At 34.9% G+C, this 24,237-nt stretch overlaps 4 protein-coding genes and 1 long non-coding RNA gene across 11 annotated transcripts; 3 read left to right on the top strand and 2 right to left on the bottom strand.

Moving 5' to 3' along the window:
- Nucleotides 1–31: 31 nt before the first annotated feature.
- Nucleotides 32–4,800, bottom strand: CXXS2 (thioredoxin family protein CXXS2). 5 transcript variants are annotated; one of them, XM_088212704.1, is made up of 6 exons: nt 3,968–4,800; nt 3,781–3,869; nt 2,702–2,774; nt 1,017–1,163; nt 793–915; nt 32–703 (listed from the first exon to the last, which is right to left on the bottom strand). In XM_088212704.1, the coding sequence occupies exons 3-6, from the start codon at nt 2,726–2,728 to the stop codon at nt 551–553; spliced, it is 450 nt and encodes a 149-aa protein (XP_088068830.1). In that variant the 5' UTR covers nt 2,729–2,774; nt 3,781–3,869; nt 3,968–4,800; the 3' UTR covers nt 32–550. The 5 variants fall into 5 exon arrangements, with proteins under 5 accessions (XP_088068830.1, XP_088068832.1, XP_088068831.1 ...); XM_088212706.1 differs by having other exon boundaries at nt 3,781–3,853; XM_088212705.1 differs by lacking the exon at nt 3,968–4,800 and having other exon boundaries at nt 3,781–3,927.
- Nucleotides 4,801–5,150: 350 nt separating this feature from the next.
- LOC110819381 (import inner membrane translocase subunit) lies at nt 5,151–8,470 on the bottom strand. The gene is made up of 3 exons (XM_022048549.2): nt 7,490–8,470; nt 6,444–6,716; nt 5,151–5,680 (listed from the first exon to the last, which is right to left on the bottom strand). The coding sequence occupies exons 1-3, from the start codon at nt 8,123–8,125 to the stop codon at nt 5,411–5,413; spliced, it is 1,179 nt and encodes a 392-aa protein (XP_021904241.1). The 5' UTR covers nt 8,126–8,470; the 3' UTR covers nt 5,151–5,410.
- Nucleotides 8,471–8,678: 208 nt separating this feature from the next.
- Nucleotides 8,679–12,529, top strand: GLY2 (Metallo-hydrolase/oxidoreductase superfamily protein). Its single transcript, XM_022048529.2, has 7 exons — nt 8,679–8,837; nt 8,976–9,098; nt 9,700–9,861; nt 10,128–10,206; nt 10,644–10,757; nt 11,810–11,986; nt 12,175–12,529. The coding sequence occupies exons 1-7, from the start codon at nt 8,791–8,793 to the stop codon at nt 12,247–12,249; spliced, it is 777 nt and encodes a 258-aa protein (XP_021904221.1). The 5' UTR covers nt 8,679–8,790; the 3' UTR covers nt 12,250–12,529.
- Nucleotides 12,530–14,950: 2,421 nt separating this feature from the next.
- On the top strand, nt 14,951–17,701 carry LOC148268675 (uncharacterized). 2 transcript variants are annotated; one of them, XR_015816823.1, is made up of 2 exons: nt 14,951–15,305; nt 15,433–17,701. It is a non-coding gene; the product is annotated as an uncharacterized LOC148268675 (long non-coding RNA). The 2 variants fall into 2 exon arrangements; XR_015816822.1 differs by having other exon boundaries at nt 15,424–17,701.
- Nucleotides 17,702–18,865: 1,164 nt separating this feature from the next.
- On the top strand, nt 18,866–24,232 carry ATG18C (autophagy-like protein). Of its 2 annotated transcripts, none has more exons than XM_022048322.2 (5): nt 18,866–19,632; nt 21,369–22,230; nt 22,694–22,952; nt 23,385–23,508; nt 23,768–24,232. In XM_022048322.2, exons 2-5 carry the CDS (start codon nt 21,472–21,474, stop codon nt 23,850–23,852), a joined length of 1,227 nt encoding a protein of 408 aa, XP_021904014.1. In that variant the 5' UTR covers nt 18,866–19,632; nt 21,369–21,471; the 3' UTR covers nt 23,853–24,232. The 2 variants fall into 2 exon arrangements, with proteins under 2 accessions (XP_021904014.1, XP_021904013.1); XM_022048321.2 differs by having other exon boundaries at nt 18,873–19,632; nt 23,759–24,232.
- The last annotated feature ends 5 nt before the right edge of the window (nt 24,233–24,237 follow it).

Below are 24,237 nucleotides of genomic sequence, written 5' to 3'. Positions count from 1 at the left end.
TGCTTGGAAATGGACTTCTATGTACCTCAACTAAGGAGGAGAAAATGATATGTATTAGTAGGACAGCTGGTTTTTTCTGAAGTACTTTTCACATCCTTACAAGTATATATAGGTACTTATACAGAAGATGGAATTTCATTGTCCTGTGCTATTAATTACAAAGAATGACTTCTGATTGTTTCTAAAAGCAAATTAGAGTGGTTCTGTTACAAGTTGCAACGAATTCTAGGATTTCTAATCCCGCTAAGTAAGATCCTAAACACATTAAATAAAAAAGTACAACATCCCACAATGACCTAAATCTGTCCTAAACCCTCACTATGTGATTTGTTTACATTCTTCTATGCTCATTTGATTCAAAGCACCAATAAGATTTCTGCCTATCTTCGTACTTCATTAGAAACGGTTTCTCTCCTGTTAGAACTGACGGGGAATGGCTTTGATATATATTTTTTTCAATAGCAGAGCAAATACATAGCAACCACAAGCAATACTGTCTCTGCAACTCTTGAACAAGATAACAGATATGATTGAATTGTAATGGTGGAAATCAAGTTTGCGTCCTGTTTGCATTGTCAGCAACTGCAGCTGTCTTCTTCTGGAGCTCTTTATTGTTAGCTCCCACAAGTTTGTCCACCTGTCTCCCATCCTTAAGGAAAAAAAATGTAGGAGTGGCATTTATGTCCCACGAAGTGCAGAACTCCTGTAACCAACCATATATCACAGACAATTTAGTTGTTCTTATTTTCAGCTAGATATGAGAACGACGTAATAAATGGTGCTTGCACTTACAGCTAGTTCATCCACATCCACGGTTACAAATATAATAGAAGGATATCTATCAGCTAGCTTGCTGTAGGTTCGTGCTATTGCTCTACAAGGACCACACCATGCCGCACTGAAGTTTGCCACAAGCTATTGTGCAAGAACAAATTGAAAAAGATTCCCAAGTCAGTTGGATATAGCTAGCAGCCCCATACAAGACAATATTTAGTTTTCCCAAAAGGTAAACTTACAATCTTTCCATCCTTGTTTGCTTCAGATAACTTTGCCTCCCAGCTCCCTGCTGTTGTTATTAGGTGCACGTTTCCACCAGCAAGCTCTACAGGATCACCCTGTTTATTAGCTTTCTTATGGCAACAGCAACTTCTATCGGGCAAAGTCTACATTACGTAAAATTAGCAAATCAGCAGGTGCTTAATAGAGGTGAAACTTTCAGAACCGGGTAAAATATCATCTAACCTAGAACAAAAACTTCTCCTAGAACAATAACAAAATGAGGCATAAGTGAGCAAGTGACTTCACTGTAATAGCATATCTAGTATGGCAAACATTTTTCTTTAGCAGAGTCAAGTCTTGATGCGTGCTGACATATATAATATGGATAGATAAGCACTCATATTTTAACACCAACAAATTAACAGGTTAATTTGGAGTTGCCCTCTTGTATGAGGATCAATACTGCAGATAGTAGTTAGTAGGCATTGATCCATTAATATGGGACCCATTAAAAATTTAAAGCTCCATTAATTTTTCACTTGCATTTGCTTTTTCTTTTCATTCCGTTGGACTCCTTAATGTCCCATGCTTCCTTATTGGTTTCACTGGATATGATCCTTCTAAATATTGTCTTGGAGACGCCAATGTTGATGAAGGAGAGAGCCTTAAACTTCTTGAACGTCATTTAAATTGTGTCTTTCTCGCCACTCATCCTTCGTTGGTGGGACGAACCAGAAACTTCATCTTTCTGACCCTGCTACTGCTGAAAGCTGGGTCAGAAAGGAGGAAAGAAGGATACTATCTAATCCTTGTATATTTTCTGCTTCTTTATATTTAGTTACGTAACTGCTTTGGTTTACCCATTTTTTCAGTAAATTGCTAAGTTTGTGGAAGGACCAGTTAGCTGTATGCAATGAGATTTCCTGTAAATGTGAGATATGGTTGTTTTCTTCAAAGAAGTTAGTGATGTTTAATTAGAAGAAAATATGGTTATTTTCTTCAAGACAGTAAGTGATGCTTAATTAGGAGAAAATATGGTTGTGGTATAAAGACTAGAGCAGACATGAATAAAATTTTACGTGGAAATTTCAGGAACTTTCTGTTCTTGTAGTTTGATGAGATTCAAGGATTGTACCTAAGGAGCCCTTACTAAATCAAACACAAAAAGGAAGAAACTTTGACAAGAACTTGATGAAAGTTCCTCCTCATGTTTCTCTTTAGGGAGATCCACGAACAAGATGCCAAACACGGGAAACATTACCAGGAAGTTTGGAAGGATAAAGTCTAGATTCATGGCGCAGTAAAGTAGCACGCTCCTTCCTGACACTAGCTTAGAATTTTGTTGAGAACAACATAACTGTAGTTTAACTAACATATATCCCACATGGAAGAATAATGATAAAGGGTTAAATGAAACCACCAGATAAACTATTGGGGAAAGAAAAAGAAACTGCATGGTTCCAAGTTGAACGGATTTAGAAGGGTTGATAAGGGCCAAAGACATCAAAGAGCCCAGCTGTTCCATCAATAAATAGACCATGCTATAGAAACTGAACAATGCTAATCAATATCAATCATAGGTAAGATCAAGTGGAATTGAAATGTAGAAATTGGTCGCTTGTAATAAAAGCTGATATTGAAGGTTCTCAATTACTGACCCCAGAATGGTCTGAAAAAGGTAAAACAATTAGATGAACCTCACCTTGCAACTCGTCCAGCAGTTTCCCATTTAAAGTCTGCGGAACCAATGTTTCTTGTAGACTTATGGAAGGTCCCTGAAGCAGAAGAACCACAAATCCTGTCATTATCTATTTGGGAAGTTTGAAATTTTTTGCAGGAAACATACTTCATGAGCACAAACTGAGAAAAGAGGGACCTCTAATGTATCAATTTTCCCCTTTAAACCATGCTTATCTCTTCCTTTCCTAGTGTTAGGAACACACAGAAAAGAAGAACCACTCCAACCCTTGTTATAAGCAGTTCTTGATGCACGATTACTCTGAGAAGAAAAGGGTATGGTATACTGGTTTTTTCCATTGCTGATCCAGTCTAAACTTCAAAATCTAAATTTGGTAATGATAATTGAAATGACTGGTCTACATTCATGATCCCAAAGTTGATATTTAACCCTCCTCCCGTGAAAACCTAGTAATTTCTCAGAAACCAAAATCAGCATATAGAGATGGTATTCTTATATTCTCCATTAGAGTTTTAAATCGATTAATCTCAATGCAGCAAATGACAAACTAATTTAATGGAGGGAGCAAAAGTGCTGCAATTTAATTTATTTTAAAAGAAAAAGAAAACGAAAAGGCAATCTGGTTTTGCAGCCCGACAGATACCCAAGACAGTTTTTCAAAAGATATAAAATTAGAAGAGTTGAAAATTACCTCCTGTAAATATTAAATGTTGGATTGGGAGAATCCACCATTTTCCACCAAAACCATACCATCAAAAGCCTTCCGGCATATATACGACCAGAACAGGAAAAGAAAAGAAGAAACTTGCCAAGAGATAAAGATGGATGAATCAAAAGGAAGACGAAAATTTTTCGTTGGAACAAATCTTTGAATACCTGAATGATTCACTTAATGATGAAGTCATCCTCCAATAAGAAAATCATGGTTGTTAATTATTTTGTATAACCAACTGCTAAATTTGGTTTTTCTTGGCATTGGCCAGTCCATTTTGGTAAATATGATCTTATCACATAAATTCGGAAGCTGACAGTTAAAAAGCTTAAACCTAGACTGTAATCTGACTGGCTAAGGGTGGCATTACCTCATCACCATCTTCATCTTATCACCTGTATTTGGCTTGTATTCTTGCTCAACAGTCTTCATTGACCACCTAGCTGCCATTTTTTCTTTCTGATTAAATTTGCAATAATTCAGCACTTTAATCTGGGTTTTATTTTTCAAGTTGATATCAAACTTGAAAAGAATATATATAATAAGGAATGACATACATCTGCTCTGATTTCTTTCCTTCGCTGATTCACTTGTCTCCAAAATATTTTTATGAGCATAATCCGAGTGAAATGAGCAAAAAAAGAAAAAAAGAGATAAGAATCAAGGAGTTTTGATGAAGTGAAAGGGTTTAGATATCCAAATTGTAAGAAAACCAATTATTCAGAAAACATGATTGGTTTAGATATGGTGTATAATGCAAGTTTTGTAAAGGGTTTGGACATGTGAAAAAAGTAAATAAATTCAAGAACAGTAGGAAGAGAAGCTTTTTGTGACCATATATTACTTAATCAACTCAAATAACAAAGCTCGGTTGATTAATAGGTAGTTGCACCCATCATATGTCACTGGACCAATCCATCACACGAAGAAATTGGTAGAAAACATGTTTGCCTTAAAAGTTTTCTAAAGTTCATAAAATGTATGAACTTGAGAAACAAAGCAAGCAAATTTCACAAAGAATCAAGTATGGAGAGCAACGAAGAGATTGCAGCTCATCCATATCAATCAATGTGGCTCCATTATAGTTAATTTCCTAAGTGGAAACAAAATATTATTGGATCTTTGCAGATGACTTCTCAACATTTGGTTGGATTCTCTTTTGAATAAAAGAAAAAAGATTTGAAATGATTAATAAGTTTTAAATATTAGAGGAAAATCATGAGATAATATCAACTCATTATTGTTTACACACCTCAACAGAATGAGCAAAGTGAAAGAAAAAACAAAGTCATGAAGGAGATAGACAGGCGTCTCATGTTTGAGAAAAGTTAGCCAAAAGATTACGAGGGACATGATGAGTATAGTTGTGTGATTATTAAGCTGTATGCGTAAAAAAGCTCTAACTAATTATACAAAATTGATCTTCTTTGGGTTAAATCCAAACTGAACTAACTAACTCAGTCTGTATGACTTTTGATTTGTAAAAAAAATTCAATCATTCAACTTGTTGATAATAAAGGTTTGATCTTTTTAAAAAAGTTACAAGCCAAACTAGCCAGAAAAATCTAACCAGATCAAGTATGGACAAAAACTACTTCAAATGAAAGAAGAAGATATCACTGCTATTCAAAGCCGGGTTCACACCAGAGGTTTGACCTCACTCGCCAACAGAGAATCCCAGCTAAGACCCACTAACAAGCATAGATGAAAACAACAAATCAAAGAATAGCAAACCTCCTGTTATGCAATGTACTTCATTTTTTAGCTTTTATTTGTCTCGGCTCCCTCTCTCGGAACCTAATGCCAAACCCTGAAATTCTCAAGGATGGAACTAATCATCACAAGCAAACCTTGCAAAATCCATAGTATACAGATTAAAGGTGTTCCTATGTCATCTTCACCTATTGAATATGGTTGAATTCTCAAAAAAAATCCTAGGAACAACTCCAGGACGTAGTAGTAAAGACATCAAGCTTAAAAAAACAGAGTCCTAAGTACAGTCACCGCATTCCATCTTTTTCAAGCTTTTCAATTTCTCCTTGGTGCTTTCTTTCTGCCTCCTTAAGCTCTTTTTCTGCATCCTCTTCTTCCTCAATTCGATCAAGATCATCAAATTCCTTCGTTGCTGCCATTACCTTCACCACAGGATCTCTTAGCTGAGATATTAGTCCACCACCAACACCGTACTCTTCTTCATCCCCAACTAAGAACAATCGCTGGTCAGGACCAGATGCCATAGGGATGTCGACTGCCAGTAGTTTTATGTCATACTGCAAGTGAATGTCATACGAGATCAATACACCAAGTTGTCAATTCCAATTAATGATCAACAACTTTTAACAGACAACTGACAGCACTCCATGTTAATGTTAATGCAAGACAAAAGAAAACGTGCAGAGACATGATTTAGAGAGTTTTTTTATCACATCTGTTGCACTGACTTTATTAAGAATTATTTTTTACCTTAGGTAGATGCTTATAATCAGCTTTCCACCCTATTCAAATCTACCTGTATGATAATGCAATTAGCCAGTTGTTTGGAATGTAATAAGCAAACACGTTATTAGATTCTAATGGACAGCTTTAAGTAAGAAAAGAACAAACCTCCTTGAATTTTCCACATTTCCTTGAAGTGTTTTTTCCCTTAAAATACCCAGTTACCTATTTAACACCATATTATATTTGGCAAAAGCCAACAAAAAAATATATTTTACATAAGCATCTCTATCCAGATTGTTTACTTTTAAGTTAACGCTTTAAATGTTAATCATTAACAATTTGTTAATACAGCTGCTGCTTTAAGCACAGCTTTTTTTAGCAAATCCCACCATCCTCTTACCCAAGAATATAAAGTTATTTTGATGATGCTATCGATGACAATTAAAAATAAGAATGAATAAGAACATTCCAGTACCTAGCTAGATTGGAAGTGAAAAACATAAACGGATGCAGTTCTAGACGTATGTTACCTAAATGGATGAGAGGAAAAGACAAAAGGAGTAAGCTAGGGAAGGGAAGTTTATAGAAGCAAACCTGGCCTTTTTTATTCTTGACTCCCACACTGACTAGGCCCTTTCTCTCAGAACCTCGTATGGGAAAAATCAGAAAACAACGCTTGCTCCTAAAACTTGGCTTGAATGTCTTCAGTGTTATCCCACCTCCTGACATTACATAGGCTCTCAAGTCTGTTCCTGTCAGAGGGGCACCCATTACTTCAAGAACGCCAGCAGATGTGTTTAGCCTCCTCATGGCCATTCTATAAACTTTATCAGGATTGATTGTGAACCTTGAGCGGAGGTATAATCCCTTACATTAAATAAAACAAACAAATGGTAAAATATAATAACTACATAATGCCGATGAAAAGGCCAATAAGGAATCCAAAAACTCATGTTAGAAGTTCAGAGCTGATACTAACATATCAAATTCCTAGATGCATTTGAGTTTCATATTCAAGTCAAGATGTTTGTAAAGGTAGCACTTATAACCAAGTAAGTCCAGCCCTACTGCTAACCTCTTTACCATAATGCTATTAGCGACATCCTTGGGACTTGTTATTATCCGATATTCCTTTTATGAGGATAAGATTGTCGATTTATGATTCTATATGTCAAATCACCCCCACATCATATGAGGAGCAAAGCTTGTATCTAAACCATCAGAAAATGACAATCACAAGAGCTAAGAGACTTGTGATAGTGGTCGGTATGCATTAGGAGAAAGAAATCCAGTTCACGTGTTAGATAATTGCTATTCACCGAGTTTCCTTTACTACTTGCAATTGTGAAAATTAATAAATATGATATTGCATTGGACTATCTTATCAGCATGGAGACAAATGTCTTTCAGAAAATATTTGACTTCCATAAGAACTGAAACTGAAATATTATATTATATACTTCAAAGCAACCATAAGAAGAGCATGCAAAGTAGCAAAATGCCAGTAATCATCCTACGTTAGATGAATACCATACAGGTTCTACTGTGACACCCATTACACGAAAATTCATTCAACAAGCATGTAAAGCATGTGGTGCCAAGACAATAACAAGGATAGAACATTCAACATAAGAACTTACGAAGAAGGCAACAATGGCAGTGGAAAGCGCGAGAAATCCATACTTGGCCATACCCTCGGAAATGCCGACAAAAGCATTTGCAATCCCAAACATAATCTTCCAAAGCAGAGCACAGACCAAAACCGCTCCCCCTCCCAGCAGGACCAAGTAATTATTTTTACAAAATGCATCAATCTGCAACCCAATAGCCTCACGATAACGCGAGAAAGCGGAGGTAACGGCTGCCACTGGCTTATCAAAAACATTCTTTGCGAAATTGCCATCAACTTTTTTCCCTAAACCTGAGCTCTTCAAGGAGAAGAATCTAATCCCCGATGACAAATTCGGTTGAGGTTTGGCCAACGCCAAGCCCAAGGGATTGAAGCATTGTCGAGGATTGTGTTGTGAGCAATAAAGAACCTGGGATAAACGGAGTTTTGAAGAAGTGGGATTTGAAGAGAGAGAGTGGAAATGGAGCTTAGATGGAAACATAGAGGATCCATTTGAGGGGAAACGAGAAGAAGAAGAAGAAAACCGAACGGGATCAAGACATGCAGACATGGCGTCCGAGGAGGGTTTTGACATGGTTGATAAGTTGCCTCCATTGAAGCGCAACCTGAGAAGACCCTGAATGAGTCTTGCAGAGGGTTTTGACATTTTCGGTTTCTTGATTGAAACTCTGGGGTTTAGATTCCAAAAGCGGACAAACCAGAGAGCAGTCTACAATTTTTTGAATCTCGGGGATTAAAGATTCAGTAGCGGTGAAGATAAGAACAAAAACTGATGTAATGCGTTATATGGATCCTATAGTAGAAGATTACCTCTAATTAGAAGGAAGAAAAGCTGCAGACTTTTGATCAGGACAAGGTAAATAGCGGTGGCTCTGTCTTCGTCGTCAGTCGAATATAATCATTAGATTAATTCTACGTTACAGAACAAATAAGCAAGTGTTAGCGAGCTTTAGAGCTCTCCGATGGAGATGCCGACCAGGCACCCCATTTGAGCTCTTCTTTATATTGTATGTGCCAGCCCCAGCACCCGCAGGAAATCGGGTCGGATCTTCCCAAATTAGCCGGTATTCTGTTTTTTTATTTTTTAAACCCAGACACCCATTCCCAAATTATCGTGCTTTAAAACGACGCCGTGTCGACCCTCTAAGCGTAAAAACGACGCCGTCTCGACCCTATAAATCTTTCTTACGCATGTTTTGTTCTTTACTTGCCACGTTTCAGGGCCTCTACTTGTCAGGCGGTCTAGAGCGACAAAGCTTGGAGGAATTGGATTTATCATCGGTTCCCCTCCATCCCAAAACAACTACAACAATGAAAATCATTTCCGTAGCTTGCTTGCAGGACAATTACGCTTACTTGTATGTACATCTCTCTCTCCCCTTGTCTGTTCGGCTTCTTTGGGATTCTGCTCCTGCTGATTTGATTTGATTATTGTTCTGGTTTTTCTTTTTTGTTTTTTAACCTTGCTGGCGTTTCTTTCTTTGTTGAAAAATTAGGATTCTTGACGAGATCACCAGAGATGCGGTGGTTGTGGATCCAGTAGAACCGGAGAAGGTTGTCGATGCTGCCAAGCATCATGGTGCCCAACTCAAGATCGTTCTTACTACTCATCACCACTGGTACCCTCTTATATTATAACTCTTTTCTTTAATCCTATGCTCTTTTTCTTTTCTCTTGGACCCTCAAAGTTAGGTCTTCTTCGAGTTTGATTGATTGTTCAAGTTAGTTTTTTGGTGGAGCCATAATACAACTCCGTAGTTTTTGTTTCTTGGGTTGAATTCATTGTAAACCCTTTAGGCTAATCTTAATAACAGTTCCGTAGCTTCTCAAATTAATTGCTTTTTAGTTTCATGAAAGTTTGCTGTGGTTTCGCTCAATGTTTGGGATAACCGTAGCTTGTTCTATGAGTTTCAAAAGTGTTGTGAAAATACTTATTTGCTAAAATTGCTCTTAGTCAAAATAGTTATTTACTTCAGCATTTTTAATCAAAAGTTATTGGGTAGTTAGTAAAAATAACGGTAAAAAGTACTATTTTGTCTTTGGCGAACATGACTATTGAGAGTTTAAGTATATTTTTGGGATATAAAGGCCAAGACTAAAAGTCCAGTCAAATGCATGATCACTTGGTACCCGATTAACAACGTCAAAGTCCTTGTTTGTGCTCTATCCTTTAAGAATTCAAATTGGATTTAAAAATGAATAAATCATCACTTATGACAGGGATCATGCCGGTGGGAACGATAAGATAAAGCAACTGGTGCCAGGTATCAGAGTTTACGGTGGTTCTATAGATAATGTGAGGGGTTGCACTGATAAAGTTAATAATGGCGATAAGTTGTCACTTGGTGCTGATATTAACATACTGTGTCTACATACACCTTGGTATGCTCCTATTACTTTGAAAATTTTGGTTGGATCAGTATCACAAAAGAATCAATGTTTTAGTTGCTCAAATCTCCATTCAGCCAAAGTATACTTAGTGATTGCTCTTATTGTCAAGTCATGATCATCATCTCATCATTTTACCTAATATTCCTATGCACCTTTGTGGCATGGAAAATGCATGCCATTTTTTTAACCATATTACTGAATTAGTATTCCATTTTCCCTTCTTAGACAGTATCTTACCTTTTTTCTGCCTTTATCAGCCACACGAAAGGTCACATAAGTTACTATATAACTGGCCATGAACGAGATGACCCTGCAGTTTTCACGGGAGACACACTGGTAAGTCAGGAGAGGGTATTTCAAAAATTTTCCTGGTGGTAGTTACCTATATATGATATACTCACATATCCTATTCTCAAACCATCCTTGGCCTGACATAGTTGTGAAACAAAGCTCCATTTACCCATGGAGAAAGGCAGGGGGAGAGATACTAAAGTGAAAAAACAAAGCAAGAAAGTCTAGGATGGACTGATCGGTATTCTCAAGGCTTGGATAAATCAAAGATTGTTTTCTTAGAGTATGGCACTATTTTTTCATCTATAGTTATAAATTAAATCTTTAAGCCATTAAAAATCTAGACTAAGCTGTGATCTCTTTCAAGATCCTCTGCCTGGTGATATACTGGTAAAATTACGGCATAATAAAATTTTGTCCTTGATGCATCTAATTATGTAGCTAAGGCAGTCATTTAGCCTTTTTCTTTTTTCACATTGCAGTTTGTTGCGGGTTGTGGAAAATTTTTTGAAGGGACAGCGGAGCAGATGTATCAATCGCTTTGTGTAACTTTGAGTTCATTACCAAAACCAACTCGTATTTACTGTGGTCATGAGGTAAAAGAATATGCCAATATTCCTTTTCTTAGATTAATCTTGAAACTTTACTATATTGTAAAATCCTGATATCTCTACTGGATGAGGAGATCCATCCTATATTTGTATTTAGCCATATATTGACCCTTTTTAACTGGAAATGCTCAAGTATCATCTCTCTTTAATAGCTTAGCACAACGGTCACACCAAAAATTGGTAGGCTCTAGTAGAACGGAGGACTGGAGATCAGCCCTCGGATTCTATCAGTCACAATATTTCAAGGATTAACATTTTGGGAGTAACCTCCTAAAGAACTAGGTAGGCCGTCAGGGTATGATATTTTAAAGGTCATCTGTCCCAGAATTGTTTCTATTCAGTGGCTTTCACCCATAACTCCCTTTGATATGATTAAAACAACTAAATAAATTAATATAATTTCACTGACTACTAAGAGGAAGAAACACCAAGTTTTTATGAAGAACTTCAAGAATATAATTCATTAGTTGTCTTCTCTTGTTTGGTGTACAGGTTTACATATTCCTAAAAGGGAAAGAAATATAAACAAAGAAATTATAGTCCATCCCACATTGTTTTATAGGAGAAAATATGCTATCTATTTGCGGTCCAAGAATCTCAAGAACATTAATAGCTAGCACGTTTGAGTGATGACTGGATCTGTGATGAGCTTGTGGTGTTACAATAGCAAACTTTGAACACCTATTCAATGTATCAGAAGACAAATAATCATTGGTAACAGCAAGCTGGATCTGTAGGATATCCATGTGCTTACTTGAGCCAAAAAGCTAAGTGCCAATTATTCAGTTTGCTTGGTTACAAGGGCTGATGCATCAACTCTCTTTTTCCTCTGTGAAACAAAATCCTAGACGTTGTAGTATGCTATTGTGCATAAATGAAATTTGTTAAATGGAATTAATAAGATGTAAATTACAATCGGAAACGCATAATCTTTTGAGAGAAGATTGATTGTTGTGCGCCAATTGTTTCATGATTGTTTGTCTTTCATATGTTCTCACTTCTGAGGCAGTGTAATAATTATATCTATGATCCTCCAGTACACTGTGAAGAACTTGCAATTTGCTCGAACAGTCGAACCAAACAATGCAAGTATACATCAGAAGTTAGAATGGGCTTATAAACAACGGGGAGAAGGCCTCCCCACTGTACCCTCAACCATTGAGGAAGAGATGGAGACGAATCCGTTTATGCGGGTGGATCAACCAGAGCTGCAGGTTTTTCATTTATTACTCTTTTCACGTGATGATTATGATTTGAAAACCGTGTATCTATAGGCTGGTTTCCTAAGGTCTTCCATTTGATTTTTCACTTGCACTGTATAACTGACCAATTATATGATGTTGTTGTTCTGATTCATTTATATCGGGCTCTTCTTATGATGTAATTCATGGCATCTTGGCAGAGTAAGGTTGGTTGTGGATCTCCTGTTGAAGCTCTACAGGAAATAAGACGGTTGAAGGACAACTGGAAGGGCTAAACAGGATACTTGCTATACTTTGCATTCCCCTTTTGTGGGGTAGGAAAACACTTGAAACTTCTATATCTTGTGGGTGGCCTGTGCTGGCTCACTTGGTTTAGTATTAAACTTTGGTAGATTATGTAACAGGTCATGTTAGTCTGGGTTGATGAAACACTCATTTGAATAATTAGGTACTCGAGACATTGTCGTGTATGCTGTCATTCCAAAAGGAGAAATGCTTCTGTCATGGATTGTGTTTTTCTCCTCTTGCTATATTTGAAGACATTATTTTTAGTCATCTTCTTATGCAACAGGTTTCGTGCATGTTATATATATATATACACACACACACACACACACACACACACACTCACACACTTACACTTTTCCCATGGATTTGGCAATCTCTCTACAACTTCGAATGATGCATTATTATTATATTTTTGCTTTTACGGAGGGGACCCTCTATTTATTATTGTTATTATTATTTTTTTCATTTACCTATTCTCTACCGGAAGTGGAGTGGAGGACAGATAACACGAAAGCTGTTTCTATGTCCCGTATCATTTGGTATGCAGCCTTGCTCCCTTTTTCTTTTATCAAACTTTACCTCAGATCTCAATCATCTGTCTGCAAAATCTCGCAGAGTAGATGCAAATATCCAATTTACCAGTTCACAAATCTAAAGGGTGATAATGGGAATGTAAGACCTTGGGGCCATGGCAACGGGCATGGTGCTTGTGGGATCTCCACAAAACCACTTTTTCTTATATAATTCAACTTTGATTCTCTGTTTTTCCCAGAGCTTTAGGGGAAATGTTAGTGCATGGACTGTCCCTAAAGGTAACTGTAAATTATGGGAGAGACATTACTGTTCTGCACCCACTTACTCTCGTAAGTTGTACCGCACAACACTTTCCAAAATCGATCATGACAGCCCTAAAAAATTTGAATACATCATTTTTAATATAGTTGTTTTCTTCAGGCGATGGAAAAGCAGAAATCATGGGCTACTACTACTTAGTACCACAGCCAAATTAAGCATTAGCAGCTTCTGTTTTAAACATGGAAGTTCATATGTTTGAGAGAAAATCCTTGGTTCTTATTATTATTATTATTATTATTTTTGTTTACAAATATATATTTAATTCAACGAGAATAAAAATAAGACGCAAATTTTGTTAGTATAATATAAATTTTTTTATTAAGAAATAAAGATATTTTTATTTATTAATGAAAACCTTAAGATGGTAGAATCACGAACATATATTTTAAAAATAATTCGAAAACATAATTTTAATTAATTAATTAAATTAATAATTAACAATAGTAAAAAATATGTTTAACATTATTGTTATTTTATTAATTTAATTAATTAGTTAATACTATTATATATATATATATATGTATAGAGGATGGTATAAAACTATGAGGATTACTTAACATCTATTAAATTAATATGAAATATTAAAAAGATTATTAGAGAGATATATACATTAGTTACAAGGTCTTGCTTACAAGAATTTTATTCTATCCTCACCCACTTAATTCCAACCAAATAGTTTTTAAATTAGACTATGTTTGTAATGATTGGATTTTATTTACAAAAAAAATATATATATATATATTTAAAAATTCACAGTATTGAGTTATACATACATGGTATGTATGTATGTATGTATTTATGTATGTATGCATGCATTCTTTTTTATAGTGTGGATGTCACATGTGAATTGTTGACTTCTATATTTGGCATATGATGTTTAAATATTCTTTTAGTAAATTTCCAATGTATTAAACATCATTTGTTATGGTTGATTTGATCAAATCTTTAGGTTAGATTATTTAATTTTTATTTCAAGAAATTTAAAAATGAGGGTATAAATATAAACTAAAGAATAAAGTAAGTACATTATAATTCTATTTACTAAATTAATATAATATTATGAAAGTTAAGTCCGAAAATGAGTTCCAATAAAATTTTTAAATCATGATTGATAAACATATTCAATACCAAATATTTTTTAATTAGATGATTTATATTTTTATTTCTCTTTATAAGAGTATAACATATGTTCTCATTTTATGATGTTATATTATGTATTGTGTGTATGTATTACTTAATTTATGAAATTTATAAGTTTTTCATAAGAAAAAAAATAAAATGTATGTTATAATTTAAAAATTATTTTATTCGGTAACTATTTCAGAGTTTTCTTATAAGAGAAATTTAAAAATTTAGAGATGATAACTGTGAAAGTTAGAGGTAGAATTTGTCGAACTTGATATGTCTGATAAAATATTAAAATATGAACTCGGGTGAGATTTTGTGTGTGGTTTATACGAGTATATAAATACTTAGATATTTATATTTAAAAACTTATGTATTAATAAATATTTATATACTCTTTTAATATAACACAAATATTTATATTTAATATATATATTGAATCAAGTTTTCAGATAACCCAAATATAATACGATACAAACCTACTATAAAAGATATTAATATACAGTGTATAATTTAGAAAGAAAGAAAAAACAAACTAGTAGAATTTTTCCCAAGGTTGATGGTCAAGTATGCAAAGCGCTAAGAAAAAGGACGTGGGTTTGTGCTAAAGATAAAAAGAAAATGCCCTTGCAGTTGTTTGGCTATTAAAAGATAATATATATATATATATACACACACATATACACACATAAATATGTATGTATTATCTTGGTGCAAAATCCATTTTAATCTTGTAGGTTAAGATTTGTGATTGTGAAGATCTAGAGTCGCTGTCCTGTCTCTGATTCTCATGACGACAATGACCCCATCTCTTCTCCTTTCCACCATAAAAATCAATCTTTGCTTCCTTATTATATTTCGCCTAATCTTCCCTTTTCTTCCTCCTTACCTACACATCTCTCTCTCTCTCTCTCTCTCGAACTTCTTCTTTAGCTCTACATTATATCTGTATGAGGAAGAACTGGGGAGAGTTCTTAAGTAGCTCAAACATCATCACTCTACTTCAGATTTAGGGTTTGGAGTAAAACACAAGCATATTTTATGAATATTAGCTGTTGATTAGGTTAAATCCTTGATACTTTTTCCCACTGCCTCTTTCTTTCTCTCTCTCTCTCTCTCTCTCTCTCTCTCTCTCTCTGATTTACTGATCTGTGTTATCTTTATATGTGATTGGTGGAAAGAATAAACAGCTCTCCTGTGCTTGCTTTGTTCATCATCTGACAAGGGTTTCAGGGTAATTCAAACTTTTCTTTGTTTCTTTTTCTGCATATGCATTTTCAGTAACTACTCTCAGTCAACAAGTATACTGACTCTTTACATAGATATACACTTATATATTCTGGTTATTTATTGATAACAAGGACCTGGATATAGTACTATCTGATCTACTTACGTATACATATATGGATAAATATATATTTGGTTCTCTTCTTGATTTCTTGTTTCATCTTTTCTAATTGTGATCCTGTGGAGGGGGCAATTATTGATCCTTTTCTCTTCTGCCTATATCCCTGTCAAATAGTACTTGGTTTTGTTTTAGCCACAAATCTTCTGGTCTTGCAAAGTTCCTTCTGATCTCTCCCCCTTTCTCATTTTTTCCTCCTCTTATATATGGATCATCAATTTGCTGTACACACACACACATTTACTGTAGTGATAATTAGCTAGCTAATTTGTTAGTATGTAAATTAGATCCCAAGTACCCTGTTATATTTTTTTAGGCTTATCCTATGCATACCTGATAGTACAAGAACTTAGTTTGTAATTAGGTACTTGGTAGTAGGGTTAGATTAATTACTGTCTTGAAAGAGAACTTATCCAACAAATAGAGCTATGAAGATTAAATTAGGTTTTAGTCTTATTAAGATTATTATATTACTAGACAAAAACAGTTAAATTTTTTTAATTGGGTAATTAGGTACTTAGCAATAGGGTTAGATTAATTACTGTTTTGAAAGAGAACCTACCTACAAATAGAGTTGAAATGATTATGTTTTAGTCTTACTAAGATTGTCATATTTCTGGAAAAAAACAAATCTTGAAACAGATAATTCAGATAGTCATGATCAATGGAAAAAACATCATGGGTGTGTGCTTAATTAAGCTAATATATATATATATGAAGATATAATGTTATGCACACTAGCTATGAATTTGTAAGAATAATGAAGGATAAAGATGATATATTTAGATGTTATAAGTGTAAGTAAGGTGGAATGGGTTGATGGGTAGTAGTAGTAGTAGTAGAGATGATTGGTGGAGAGAGCTTCCTTCAGCCCACTCATGGATGGGTATGAAGGGGTAGAAGTAGCTGCCGACTCATTCATTCAGCCACTCAGTATGTAAACTCGTCCCACTGTTGACTGTATGAATGATGCGGGAGATATTTTTACATCCATCTTTCTCTGTGCTTGGACTGAAGGGAGCTCCTTCTTTCTCTTCATTCCCCCTACCTATATCTATATATATATATATACATATTATATATACTAATAATATTTCAGCCTCACTTTTCAGCGTATCTTTTTCTCCTCATGATTTACGGTTAACTTATCAAAATTATTCATACCATCCTTGAGGTAATCTCCCTCAAATCTCTAGACATAAAATGCTGGTTTCTTTACCCTACTTTTACTTGTCTTTTCTGTTTTACTTGCACATATATATACATACATATTCGTACATTAGTGCAGCAGCAGCACGTACGATCAATACATTACAAGGCTTTCACCATGGCAATAAATCAACCCAGATGATTCTGTCTGTCTTTACTTTACCCCAGACCCAAGCCAGTCGCTATTCATACATGAATAGACGGGTGTATGAATGAACAGACATGGAAAGTAAGCCACTCACTCCTCGGGCTTCTCTATACTCTGCAAATTTTTTAAATACAAAAAAGTATTCCTCTGCTTGCACCATTTGCATTCTACTCTTTTACTTTTTCTTCGATTAACGTGAACTTAGTCAGCCACATATATGTACGTATATATAATCTTTTTTCTAACACACACACACACACACACACACATATATATATATGTAAATCGTATGGTTATAATTAATAAAGAAGCTGGCAAGGTGTTTTCCGTTTTTTACAACTCAACGTTGGAAATGGAAGCTTTCAAACAGTGCCATTTTTGTCGATTCGATGGCCTTGAGGTGTTCTGGATATCATACATATATATTATTATAATTGATTAAAAGTAATAATGTATATGTAGCTCCAAGTTTCGAGGTACTTGCTTGAATATGCTTGAGGGGTAGTTGTAATATTTATATGTGAAATGTACATTAAGCCACATGCTTGTTGGGTTTTGGACCCTGAGAGAGGGTTTTAAAACATTATACCGACATATGAAAGTGTGTAAGGTATATATAATGTCTCATTGTATATGTATATGTATATGTTGTTGGAAACACAAGTTTCCATTTTAGTAATGAATTATATTTTTCTTATGAATATTACTAATAAATTATATTTGTTGAAGATTTGCCAAATATGGACGAGGCCATCTCCTAGGCTGAGTTCCTGTTTTGGCTAATGACCGACCCGTTCGCAAAAATGTCAATAAGTTTCTACTTTGAAGTAAGCATCTCTACTTAGGCCACCCTAATACCTACTCTTAGCTTCTCTCTCTCTCTCTCTCTCTATATATATATATATATATATGTGTGTGTGTTAATTTTTTAAAATTCGGAAAATATTAATTTATTGGGTAAATTATAAATTTCACACTTTTCTAGTTTGATTTTTAATATTCTTTTATAATTAATATTAATTTTTTAAGATAAAATAATTGAAGATATTTTTAAATAATTTAAAAGAATGATTTTAATTAATTAATAATATTAACTCTATCAGCCCATTTTAATAAACAGTTGTACGAAGATTCATTAATATTGAGTATGTTGTCGTATGTAAAAAGTTTATCAATGTTTAAATTTAATTTTATTATAATGATCTATTAATATCTGATCGTAACAATTATTTTTATTTGAATTAATAATATGATATGATTGTATATTTTAAAAAAAATATTTATTTTTATTATATTTTATTTATGTAGTAATAAATAAAAAATAAAAAAATTTAAAAAAAAATATAATGTTAAATATGGAGATATATAAATATATAATTAAAAATATAAATATTTAAATTTAATTATATATATATATATATATACAATAAAATAAGAAGAAGAAGAGATGTGTGACTCTTCTTGAATCAGTGTTGGGTAGAAGAAGAATAAGAAACTCTAAAAAAAAAAAGGAAAAAAAAAGAAGAAGAAGAGCGAAATAGGTAGAATAATTTAAAATAAAAAATAATTTTATAAATAATAAAAAATATTAAAAATATAAGAAATTATCAAACTATCATAAAATTATTGAATTAATAGTTTAAAAAAAATAAAAAAAAATAAAATTTTAAAAATCATGACTCCACTAATAAAAAATTATTATATATGTTTATAAATATAAATATAAATAAATTAAAAAAATTATGAAAAAATTATATCATCCTAAACCTTCGGCCAAGCAGTTTTCGAAGCCAAATCATTTCCCTAACCATCGCCTTGTGCCCACCAGTCAATTCCTTAAAAGCTCAGTACGACGACGTTTAGAGACGGAATAGAAATTATCTGTTTGTTTCAAGGGCCCAAAACGCGACAAAATAGAAAGATCTCATCTCACCCCTCTGTTCGTTCGGATTCCAGAGAAAAGATAGGAGAGAAGGAAATATTGGGATGACGATGGAAGATCTTCATAAGTCTGTCATCACGGATGCACAGGAGGAACAAAGGCGCGAGATAGAGGATTGAGCCACTTAAAAAACCCTCCAATAACCATTGTTGCAACAAGGGAGCTGGAGGAGAGAGAGAGAGAGAGACAGAAGATTGACAGCAAGGTTAACTGGCTTCATTAGAGTAAGGACAAGGACTTTGGCGGAGTCTTGGATTGTCTTGTACGCGTGATTCGCCGGTCGAAGACCTCCTAGGTTGAAGATTTAGAACGAGCGGCCAAGATACCGAGTCTTCGCCTGTAAATGGCGATGAAGATGGCGGCTAGGGTACGGAGGGGGAGAGGAGAGACAAGAGCGAAGAAGAGCCAATTGTAGGTTTCCTGAGAGAGCAGGATGGGGAGAGAGAGAGGTTCTTTGTTTGGAATTTACTGGAGCAGATTGAGGGATTAGGTTTTCAAAAAGAGAAGAGTTGAGAGCTTCTGAGAAGAGCCAGAATCTAGAACTGAAGGGAGGGCAGATTCGTGAGAGGGAGGATTTAGCAAGAAAGAGCTAACAAAGAACAGGTGAAGTTAGAGGCAGAATCGGGGTGAGAAAGAGAGAAAGAGGAACCTATTTTGGTACCCGTTAGTGGCGAGATTAAGCGCAAGTAAGTTGTGAGAAATCCGTGATTCATAATCATGATGTAATTAGCTTTCCTTTTAGTATAAAAGATCAGATCAAATATGGATGAGGCTGAGTTTCTTGTCTTTATTCATGCGAGAGCTGTCCTATACAAGGCCTATTGAACCTGTTAGTTTGTGTTAAATTTTGAAAGCTGATTGAACTTTGTGTTTGGAAAAGTCACAATGAGTATGGGTTTCCTTGAACTGAATCTACAGTGCTGATATGCCATGGAATTGACTGAGTTTATATTTATGCCAATTTTAATGTAATAATCACAACTAGAAGACCTGGTCCATCGCGGTTTTGAAGATGTACATGGATTGTGCTATTGTTGTTGAGTGCATGGAATGTATTTTGATTTTGGCATGGATGCTGAAAGGAGCATGTAGGCTGTGAAAATCAAGAGGTTATTTTGGGTTTGTTTTGCAATGACTTAATGGCTGGTCTGGGATAAGTTGGTTAAACTACATATTCTTTATTTCGGGTTGTTCTTTTTTATTCAGTAGGCTATAGTGTGTTAAGCTTCTTTCTTTTTCCAATCTTTTCTTATTAAGATTCCCCCTAAGACAAATGAGTGGGAGATTTATATATTCAAGCATGATGCATGAGTGAAAAGGCACTTCCTAGTTACTGATCTCTCCTTTTTGAGTGCATTTCTTGCCACATTGTTTACGTAAATTTATGAATGAGGTCGCTTTTGGATGCCCTTTAAGTTTAGTTTAGAACCTTCAGTTTCATAGTAGATTGTTGCATAAGCATATATTTAGGTTAAACATACTGCTTTCTATTTTAGAGACCTAAAAACCATGTCCCTTTAGGCTTTGTTTTCCTCATGTAAAAGGGGAGTTTTGAGCAAACAAAATGTGTATTCTCACTGTTTTTGTTGAAGACCTACAGAAAATGTCACTTTAGGCTGTTTTTTCCTCATAGAAAGGGAATTTCAAGCAAAAGAAATTGATTGTTTTTACTGTCTATCCTTCTAAGTTACTGTTTTTATACAAGAAGAGCTTACCTTTTGTTTCTAAAGCAGCTTGATCTTAACACAAGTACCCGTCCCTGTTTTTACCCCTTTGGAACATGTGACCAGATTTTTTACATTTAGTGACTTTTTTGCTTGTGTGCAACTTTGGATATTTTAACAGTAGATTATTTTGACTGCAGGTCTTTTTACATTCTATTAAGTTTTGATTAATATGATACAATCTTAAGTCCCTTAATCAGCTCTCTGATTTTTTCATTTAGCATTTTGAGCACATAAATTGGAAATTGAGTTTTGCTTGCGTGCTGCTCTGGGTTTTTGATGTAATGGTAGATAGTTTTGACTCTTGGTCCCTTTTATGTGCGATTAAGTTTTGATTAGTATGATGCTATCTTTAGTATCTTGATCAGTTCCTTGGCTTTCCCGCATACAATTTTGAGCACATAAATTGAAACATTGGTAGCAATTTCTGAAGTCTATGCCACCAGATGGGTGCCATACACATTCCCATTCAGCTCCATTTTTCGAACCCAGTTTCGCTTTTGTGACCAGTCCATGGTTTGTTGTGCAATACTGCTTTCAATAGTATTAGTGGCAACTCTTTTAAATTTTGAAATTGTTTGTGGGTGCCTCACTGCCATAATTGTGGCAGATGGATCAAGCACAGTTTGAACATGTTACTTTGTTGTTTTTCTATTCCTTACCGTCATCAATTCAACTTCTTATTTTTCTTTATGCAGGATTTTGCCTGTGCTTTTCTGGTGTTGTTTGTCCTGGATTTCTTTCGTTTCCTACTGCTATTCGTTCCTGCAGAAACTGCTATTGACTGTTACCTTACCCAAAATGAGTTCAACTAGTTCAATATCTAGCGGAATTCTTCCATCCAAAATGCTTGGCACCTTCGAATCCCCAATTACTGGAGCTTCCGGTTCTCTAAGCCAGCCTGAACCAGAGTTCAATGACAGTGGTGAGACACAGCTGCTCTCTTTGTTCTGGAACCAGGATTATGGCTGCTTTGCTGCTGGCACAAGTTGTGGTTTTCGTATATATGACTGTGAACCATTCAAAGAAAATTTCAGACGTGATCTGAAGACTGGCGGATTTAAAATTGTTGAGATGCTGTTCCGTTGCAACATCTTGGCACTTGTTGGTGGTGGAGCTAATTCAGAGTATCCTGCAAACAAAGTTATGATCTGGGATGATTATGAAAGTCGCTGCATGAGTGAATTTTCATTTAGGTCTGAGGTTCGTGCTGTGAGATTAAGACGTGATCGCATTGTAGTGGTTCTTGAGCACAAGATATACGTCTACAATTTCAAGGACCTGAAACTCCTTCATCAGATTGAGACCCTGTCAAATCCTAGGGGACTGTGTTGCCTTTCTCACCATTCAAATACATCTGTGTTGGCTTGTCCAGGTCTTCGTCGAGGACAGGTTCGAGTTGAACACTTTGGGCTGAAGATGATGAAATTAATTAATGCCCATGATTCTCATGTTGCTTGTATGACCTTGACTTTGGATGGCTTACTGCTTGCAACTGCCAGTGCAAAGGGTACATTGATAAGAATTTTCAACACAATGGATGGAACTCGGTTACAAGAGGTAATCTCTTCATAATTTTGATTTGTATTTATTGGAAGTAGTATTAAGGTTAAGCATATATTTAAAAAAAAAAACAAGAGATAATCTCTTCATAATTTTGACATGTATTTATTGGAAGCAGTGTTAAGGTTAAGCATGTAATTGTATTAGCGTTCTCACCCAAATCTGTGTTTGTTGTGCATGCACATACTCATAGCGTGGTTGTGAATTAAGGACCTGGATTTGTAAATAAGACAATTTAAATGATTCGTAATTTTCTGATAGAAACATTTTGATATGATATTGACGTATGAAGCATCATATATGTTGATTTCTAGTGTAGATGATGTTGTAGATTGGACCATTGATGATCTTATTAGGTGACATGAAGTCAGAAGTTGCAATGCTGGTACTTATGTGCTCCACATCACTGTTAATATGCTTTCTTGCAATATTGACCCACTAAATTGGTACTTCTGTATAGCTACGAAGAGGAGTGGACAGAGCAAATATTTTTAGCATCACTCTTTCACCAAATGCGCAGTGGTTGGCTGTATCCAGTGACAAGGGTACTGTTCATATATTCAGTCTTAGAGTTCGAGTATTTGGAGATGACTCATCCTCTAATTCAAGTTCTGGTCAAGGTTCAGCACTTTTTAATCAGAATTCTTCAAATTCTCTTGATGCTCTTATTTCTCGGAATACTGGTGCCAATCCTGGTTCATCATTATCTTTTATGAGAGGTAACTTGTATTTACTAATATGTGGTTATGGGAGGTGAAGCATTACATGTTTCTATGGAGTTTTTTGTTTCAGAAAGAAGCGAACAAGAGAATCACAGTAAACAATAAATTTGTTTGTAGTTCGCATTCAGGTTTTTGCACATGCTTGAGTTTGTCAACTCATTTTGTGAAAACTACCCCAAATAATAGACTTTCAAGTGTCAATTACTTTCCTGTATAAATTACGAAGCACGAATAATATAAGCATCTGACATTTATATCTTAGTGCTTTTTTATTGAGTTACTTTATAAAGATGAAGTCACGTAGTTCTGCCATAGAGAGCATATGAATATCCACTTGAAAAATCTGTAACCCAATATATTTCCTCCCCTAGCTCTCTCCCTTTTTTTTTCTAGGGATCATCCAACATTCTTTCTTTTGACTTTTTCCAGGGGTTTTACCTAAATATTTTAGCTCGGAGTGGTCATTTGCACAGTTTCACTTACCGGAAGATACTCAGTTCATTGCAGCATTTGGGTCACAAAATACCGTTGTTATTGTTGGCATGGATGGGAGGTATATTATTGTTATCATTCTTTTGATACTCGGTACTCTTTTGCATGCAAATTTGTGTTTCAGTTTAGTTATTTATTCTAAATAATTTAATTGTTAAATGTGCTTTGTTAATCTATATCCCTAGTAAAAAAAAAAAAAAAACTGATGTTTGCTTCTCCTCAGACACCTCTCTCATACTCTTCTTTGTAACTTTTCATTTTATACATGTGCACTTTTTCTATCTTTGAAGCAATTTCCCTCCGTTTATTAGTTTCTACAGGTGCAGTTTTGATCCTGTGCATGGAGGAGAGATGTTGCAGCAGGAGTATGTTAGCTTTCTAAAAACAGACAGACGGTCTGGATAGGTCGTCCTATTTTCTCTACTCCGATCTTCTTATCCACTGTAAATATTGAATTTTAATACCAGCACTAGCAATGTACATAAAGAACAAACTTATCAAGTACTTCCTTCTTGTGTAAGTCACAAGAAGCTAAAATGCCTATTTGGCGGCTGTTCATGATTTACTACGTTTCTTCTTCGATGCTACTGGCTGTATCTGCTGAGAATCTATCACTAATAAGCAGCAGCTCATTTACTTGTCAAGCGTGATGGACGAAAGAGAGTTGACTACTTCAACCTGTAATTTTGTTGAAACGAACAGTTTTATCCTTCTTGCGTATTTGAGATGAGCAAATGTAGTAAGATATTCAGCTATGGCAAAAGGAATTGCAAGTTTTATATGAACTTAA

Source organism: Carica papaya, chromosome 2, assembly GCF_054855325.1.
Source record: "Carica papaya isolate Zhongbai chromosome 2, ASM5485532v1, whole genome shotgun sequence".
Taxonomy (NCBI): Eukaryota; Viridiplantae; Streptophyta; class Magnoliopsida; order Brassicales; family Caricaceae; genus Carica; species Carica papaya.
Note: the sequence above shows the minus strand (reverse complement) of the source record. Positions and strands in the feature narration are given on the sequence as shown.

Bases quoted from the DNA above. Each gene is read 5' to 3' on its own strand.
- CXXS2 (XM_088212704.1), bottom strand. From the start codon at position 2,728: ATGGGAAACTGCTGGACGAGTTGCAAG. The intron at 916-1,016 runs GTAAGTTTACCT...CTTGCACAATAG, and splicing joins CAAACAAGGATGGAAAGATT to CTTGTGGCAAACTTCAGTGC. The intron at 704-792 runs GTAAGTGCAAGC...GGTTGGTTACAG, and splicing joins TGGATGTGGATGAACTAGCT to GAGTTCTGCACTTCGTGGGA.
- LOC110819381 (XM_022048549.2), bottom strand. From the start codon at position 8,125: ATGTCAAAACCCTCTGCAAGACTCATTCAGGGTCTTCTCAGGTTGCGC. The intron at 6,717-7,489 runs GTAAGTTCTTAT...ATTTAATGTAAG, and splicing joins CTGCCATTGTTGCCTTCTTC to GGATTATACCTCCGCTCAAG. The intron at 5,681-6,443 runs GTTTGCTTCTAT...ATTCACTTGCAG, and splicing joins TCAAGAATAAAAAAGGCCAG to TATGACATAAAACTACTGGC.
- GLY2 (XM_022048529.2), top strand. From the start codon at position 8,791: ATGAAAATCATTTCCGTAGCTTGCTTGCAGGACAATTACGCTTACTT. The intron at 10,207-10,643 runs GTAAGTCAGGAG...TTCACATTGCAG, and splicing joins TTTTCACGGGAGACACACTG to TTTGTTGCGGGTTGTGGAAA. The intron at 11,987-12,174 runs GTTTTTCATTTA...GCATCTTGGCAG, and splicing joins TGGATCAACCAGAGCTGCAG to AGTAAGGTTGGTTGTGGATC.
- ATG18C (XM_022048321.2), top strand. From the start codon at position 21,472: ATGAGTTCAACTAGTTCAATATCTAGCGGAATTCTTCCATCCAAAATG. The intron at 22,953-23,384 runs GTAACTTGTATT...GACTTTTTCCAG, and splicing joins ATCATTATCTTTTATGAGAG to GGGTTTTACCTAAATATTTT. The intron at 23,509-23,758 runs GTATATTATTGT...TCCGTTTATTAG, and splicing joins ATTGTTGGCATGGATGGGAG to TTTCTACAGGTGCAGTTTTG.